Source organism: Cupressus sempervirens, chromosome 10, assembly GCF_028749045.1.
Source record: "Cupressus sempervirens isolate cs-2001-9-10 chromosome 10, ASM2874904v1, whole genome shotgun sequence".
Taxonomy (NCBI): Eukaryota; Viridiplantae; Streptophyta; class Pinopsida; order Cupressales; family Cupressaceae; genus Cupressus; species Cupressus sempervirens.
This window is the reverse complement of record NC_143127.1, coordinates 433,266,081-433,272,738: the sequence shown is the minus strand read 5'-3', so window position 1 is coordinate 433,272,738 and position 6,658 is coordinate 433,266,081. Positions and strand designations below refer to the sequence as shown.

General features: G+C 32.3%; 2 protein-coding genes across 2 annotated transcripts; one reads left to right on the top strand and one right to left on the bottom strand.

The window, feature by feature from the left end:
• Positions 1 to 4,017: 4,017 nt before the first annotated feature.
• On the top strand, positions 4,018 to 4,854 carry LOC149534580 (NAC domain-containing protein 76-like). Its single transcript, XM_089806043.1, has 3 exons — positions 4,018 to 4,189; positions 4,278 to 4,546; positions 4,849 to 4,854. Exons 1-3 carry the CDS (start codon positions 4,018 to 4,020, stop codon positions 4,852 to 4,854), a joined length of 447 nt encoding a protein of 148 aa, XP_089662169.1.
• A 372-nt stretch (positions 4,855 to 5,226) lies between these two features.
• LOC149534579 (NAC domain-containing protein 30-like) lies at positions 5,227 to 5,720 on the bottom strand. The gene is made up of 2 exons (XM_089806042.1): positions 5,621 to 5,720; positions 5,227 to 5,513 (listed from the first exon to the last, which is right to left on the bottom strand). The coding sequence occupies exons 1-2, from the start codon at positions 5,718 to 5,720 to the stop codon at positions 5,227 to 5,229; spliced, it is 387 nt and encodes a 128-aa protein (XP_089662168.1).
• Positions 5,721 to 6,658: the final 938 nt, after the last annotated feature.

Below are 6,658 nucleotides of genomic sequence, written 5' to 3'. Positions count from 1 at the left end.
ATAAGTGATCAAGTTACGACATCCTATGCAATATAAGGTGCAAAATTAGACTCAACTCTTTGGAAAGCACTATGATATGGGATAGAGGAAGAGGAAACTCTACGAAAATTTTAGTTGATACAAAGGTGTAAGTTACAGAAACCTTTCTACATGAAATTTCTACATTTAGATTTGAATTGTCTACTACTGAGGTAATTTGAATGGTTTCTTGTCTATCTATCTTTCATTGTTGCATATAGGTCTTTTTTTTTGGTGATATTCTTTTTAATTGATGACACGAATGTGATTATCTTGTAGTTTCTTGAGGGCATCAATTTATAGGTGGCCTATTAAAATGCATACAATCATATTTCGAATGTTTGGGATTGTTAATTAAACTAATGCCATTTGAATGCTTTGGGTTGACGTTGGGGACATTGACCAGTTGATGTATTTGGAAAGATTGTGGATATCTCAATGTTTAGTTGTGAGGATGTTTTTGTAAAGAATTGCATGCACAAATATTTAAAACATGGATGCAACCAAAATAAGGTATAACTCCATCTAATAAACTTCTAATTAGAACAATCTGGTAGCAGAGGATCTTGGAAACTCTATAATGAAATAAAATTAAAAGTACAAATTTGTAGAATCAAGTTACAACTTTAACTTTTTTTCCTTATTAATGCTTCCTTCATTCTCGACATGATATATTCTTAGTCTATGATGAGAGTTTATGTTCACCTCTAGCACATAAGAAGGGGTTTTGAAAAGAGAAATGCTTGATTTTGGAGCTATTCCCTTTAGAAAATTTGGTTTAGAGTTGGCAATGGATTTCAATGACTTTGTTGAAGCTCTTGGATTGGAAGAACAACCCTACAAATGGCTTGCTCCAAAAAAAAATATTGGTCTACTAATGAAGCTCCTTTCAATCAACGCATCTTCTTTCACCATGAGATGGCCCTCGTAATTCATCTTGCTCTTCATGTTTTTCTTTTTGCCACCTAAGAATTGAATAGCCTTTATTAATTAATCATAGTGTACTAATAAAATAAACATTGTTAAAAGAAAAATCAGTATCATAGTAATACAATTGGATTTAATGGAAGATTCATAGGTGAATAAGTGGTTGTTATTATACATTTTATTAACAACAATGAAAAGATAACTTAATAGAAAAAGTGGGAAAAGGGGAAATAGGGTAAAAGCACTAAACATAACCTTGAAAATAAAATCGAGGTTTCTCTATATTATTTTATCAATGGTGGATTGAATGAATGCTTTGGATTTTCTAATCCAGGCCTACATAGGTACCAAAAATGTTGCAGGCTTAGATGTATCATTACTTGAGACCAGGAAAATAATTATCATTGATGCACATGAAAGAATATGAAAGAATAAGGAATATTAATGGAAAAAATATTTCAAATATTTCACTCTGTTGTCATTTATTTGAGTAAATACTTTCCATCAAAATTGTCAATAAAAAGAACTAAGATCTATACAAAATAGTAATGGATTACTAATATCTTATGAAATTGTGATGAGTTACAGGTGGTCTGAGATTTCTTTGATACCTCTTGGGAGAATTGATAATGAGATAAATAATTTCTAGCATACCTATTTGAAGAGGAAGCTCAAAATGAAAATTATGGAGAGCAATAGCAACACCCAGAAAGTTATTGGTGAGGATACGGTGTTTAGCAGCAAAAGCCCAACTATATTAACAAATGACTTGCAAATGTGTTTGAAGATGAGCTTAATTTATAAAAATTCAAGATCTAGACTTTCTAACATATCTTCCAACATCATTATCTACTAAAAGTTCAATGATGCAATCAAATAATGTGTTCAAAGATGGAAAGCCTAATCCTATGTCCAAATGTCTTATAGATGATAATTTGCTTGCTTGGTGATTTTTTTTCTCAATTGTTTGTCTAAGATCTAAAATAAAATCACACAATTAACCTAGGTTTCAAAACAATAGAAATTTTTGAAGAGTAGCCAACTTTGATATCTAAGTCAGAAATTACTAGTTGCTTTTAAGTTATTAGGAAGAGTTGCTTGCAATGTCAGAAGAGTACCCATGAGATGCCATGGGAACATTGAACTAGTCTTTTACATCTTAAACTATAAAGCCACAATGATTACCAAATAGCCTTAATGTAATAACCAAATAATATGAGAGAATAATAAAATCATAAATTATGTAGCCAAAATGCAATAATTCCTAAACTATTTATGAGACCCAAGAAATTTTAGTTCCCTCACTTCATCAGTCCAAATGTAGTCTATATTAATAAATTATAGATTTCTATAGTGGAATTTATATCAGAAAATTTATGGCCTCTATATTTTTTTGATCATTTTTTTGTTTTTCTAAAATCCAAATAAGAAAAATGCATTTAAATCTTTAGTGCTTTTTCATCAAAAACCTTATTTTGAAGAACACATGCATTGAGAAAGAACAGAGAAGAAGATCACTCACCTTACAAAATTTTTGAGGGGAATTTATATCACAACATTTATAGCTTGTAGATTTATTTGATGTTTATTTTATTTTTTAGAAACATAAACTAGAAAAATCTATTTAAAGAACAGTAATACATGAGATACCTAGAAATGTATGATTCGATGTAAATCTTTAGAGTTTTTCCATCAAAACCTTCTTTTGAAAAGATGTGCCTTGAGAAAAAACAGAGGATAAGATCACTTAGTCTGTAGATTTTTTACGAGAATTTATATCACAACATTTACAACTTGTAGATTTTTTGAATGTTTATTTTATTTTTCCAAACCCCAAATCAGAAAAATTTCAGAAAATTTCATTTAAAAAATAGTAATACATTAGATACCTGAAAATGTATAATTGAATGTAAATCTTTAGTATTTTTTCAACAAAACCCTTGTTTTGAAGAAGATGTACCTTAAGAAAGAACAGAAGAGATCATCACTTTTGAAAAAGACATGTCATAAGAAAGAACAAAAGAGAAGATCACTATTACCCTATAGATAAATAATATCAAACACATTAAAGAAAAGAGTAGCGGGTAATGAAATAAGCAGGTAAACTAAAATAGACATATTTGCCTGGTACCTGGTAAAAACCCCTTTCACAAATCAGAAAAGATTTCACTGCATAAACTAATATATCCTCCAACTGTACTCTCCAACTAGAGATTTTTATATATTCTTTTGCATTTTGGAAGAATAAAGATGCAATACAATTTGGATCAATCTGTTAATCCTAAAACGAATTAACATTTTGCTTCCCCGCTATTCGTCCGCTCGCTGAAAGTGAAAATGCATGTCTTTTTCACTTTTGGGGGTAACGCATATTCTGTTTTGTCGTAGTTGTAAAACTAAGGTAATAAAATTTTTTTTTAAAAACTTAAATTAATTAAATTAAGACTTTATATTTTAAAGACAAAATGCTAATTTTGTCTGAAAGAAACATCTTAAAATGCTCTTGTATGTAGTAGTAGGAATCAAACCATGAAATAATTCAAAGTATACATCATGAGACTTTCAAAAAGAAAATCAAATAGCTATAATCAGTAGCCAAAAAGATCTACCACCGTAACCAAATCTAAATTCTAAACCAATGAGCAACAAAAAAGTTATTGTATATCCAATTATATCATGTCAAATTCCATAGCTCCATTATTGCATCCATGAACCAAGTTCATCTAAATCTGAAAATGGGCAATCTGGTAGCATAGACAGCCCAAATCAAAGACCCCAATCTTAATATACATAAATACTAAAAGATTGATGGCAAAAGACAATCTATATCCAAGTCATAAATGCAACCTATAAGTATATACCACTTACAACACTGCACAAATTTTAAACCCAATAAGTCATTATACATATCTGATATATGAACTGAATATACAATTACATCAAATTACAAACCTTCAAAATACAATGCCATAAACTCAATATTTTCAGATATCAAATGGCCAAAGTAAAAAACCGGGACCCCATAAAAAGAACCAGTCTAACCAATGGCAAATTGGAAATCCATATAGTTAGATGGCTGACAGGAGCAGAATCTATGTGTGCAGGATGATAGCTGATAAAGTGCTGATCAACATTCTGAGACAGATACTTATCTCCAGAAATGTACAAACGAATCTCTATGTCGCTTTTAACATCATTATCATTGACAAAAATGTCTACGAGAGTGCACCTTGGGACCTCCAACGTATTTTCGACAATATAGCAATGCTATTCTTATGTAAGGTTTCTGAGATATTAAGGTCTGGTGCGTTTTCTTTAATGTGAACGTACAGAGATAGGAGCCTACTTCTTATCATATACGAAGAAGAAATACCCATTCATAGGAAGAGAAAGTCGCATAGACAGACGCACACCAGCTGGTTCATGGAAGATCAAAGGCGAGGAGGAGCCTGTTCTCTGCAAGCAGAATCATGACGATCCATGCTTAACAAATCATCGCATTGGAACGAAGAAGACTTTTGTTTTCAAAGCAAATGAACAAGAAACAGAGTGGAGAATGGAAGAATACGGTCTTCAGGTTCACAACGCTGATCCACCTCAGGTAAGTAGTCAGAAAGGTTCAATTCAATGTCAACATTTAGATGTGGCCAAAGTAAAAATCCGGGACCTCATAAAAAGAATATGGTTGTGACCAAGCTCTGATATCAAATGATCAAACTGTTAGTACCTGATACAACCATTAAACAATTAGAAATGATTATGCAATGTCATGTATCCCAGTAAAGCATGTTGACAATTAATCCGATTAGTCCAATGAACATAACAAATTCCTAAGAAACACATTTAAACCTTTCATATTTACCAGTAAACCAAGATTAAGGTTGATCTTGCACAAAAGAACAGGCATGACAATATATGGTGAATTTCAAAGGAGAACATGGTTGTGACCAAGTTCTGATTTCACTTGTACAAATTAAGGTTTCTATTACACCAAATGATCAAATTGTGAATACCCTTTAAATCCACTAAATCACAAAAAGTGATTAAGCCATGTCCTATAGTCCAAAGAAGAATGTTGACAGTTAGTCTAATTAATCTAACGAATACCTAAAGAACTCATTTGAGACTTTTCAAACTCACCAATATATAAAGATTAACATTGATTTTGATTGATATCTGGGAAACAAAATATTCTTGTGATTTTGAAAACTTCCATGAGAAGAGTTAGAGCTAAAGTACACAACGAAGGGTTTTTATTTGGAACATCTAAGTATATTACGGTTAAAAGTTTTTCAATGTTCTTGCCTGAGGAAGATTAGTGTGGTTTGTCCTAAGACTGTATTCATGCATTCTCCAGTCTGTTTCTTGTTCATTTGATTTGAAGAGAAAAGTCTTCTTAGTTCCAATGCGATGATTGATTAAGCCTCGATTGCCATGATTCCGCTTGCAGAGAACAGCCTCCTCCTCAGCTATGCTCTTCCATAAGCCAGCTGTTGTGCGTCTGTCTATTCGACTGCCTCTTCCTATGAACGGGTATATGTTCTTCGTGGGGGTGAAGAAGTATGATCCTATCTCGGTACATTCAGATTAAAAGGAAAACACCATATCAAGTACAATCACCTTACTATCTGAGACACCATGCATAAGAAGAACATGACTGCATTGTTCAGAATACCTTTGAGCTTCCAAGGTTCCGTGTCATAGACATTTTTCTCAACGATGATGTTTAAAAGGCCACGGAGCTTCGTTAGTGCATCGCTGGTGACATCCACCATTCGATACGTAATTTTCTTCCTCAGAATATAAATCAGAACATCATCGGTGAATCTGACAGTGATTCACATCTACCTGCACAACCATGTAACAAATCAAATAACCAGGACGCAGGACCCACAAATCAACTAATGAAATGCTCACTAATTATAAACCAAATTGAATTAGCTCTACATTTGACCGGTACTGTAGCATGGTTTGACAAGTTATCCTGACAAAGCAAATAAACCTAAGCAAAAGTACTATTCATGGTTATAATACACATTTTGGTGTTAAATAAACTCTTCATAATGCCAACTTGTTATAGTACATATTTTGACAAACATTTTGGTGATAAATATGAGGCACTCTATAATAAGCCCTAGAAGGATATAGAGGTTGAGTCGAGAGATGTTGAGGTAATAAGGGTAGGGAAGGATGACTTTTAGGGACTGAACCCTCAACAATTCGAGTGAGTCTTCAGCAAACTAAAGAATAATTATAAAAATCTTTATATTCACTTAGATCTAATGGAAGAAGTTCCGGGTTAGTGATCCTTGTTTCCTTATGTTTTTCTCCTTTCTTGGTTTTCTTCCAGCTTCTTTGTTGGTTCAAACTATGTTTCATTTTCTTCATATTTTACTATTAAAACTTTGGCCCTTCGGCCCCTTCCCAAAAAAATTAGTTATGATAATACCTCAATTGCTTTAACAAAGATGGAAAGCCCAACATTAAAAATAACCTTTCAAAGTCAAATGTTCTCTATAGGTTTTCTCTTAAAACCCTATTAGTTCTCAAAATAGAATTTCAGCAATTTATGATAAAGACTAAGATCATAAATATCAATAATACTTAGTGCAATTTTTTTATAAACCCTACCTGGAGTACTTGGTCTTGGAAATTTCCTCCAAAACCAACACTTTTCTGAAGCTTTCAATCTCTTGCCCCCAATATACCCTCT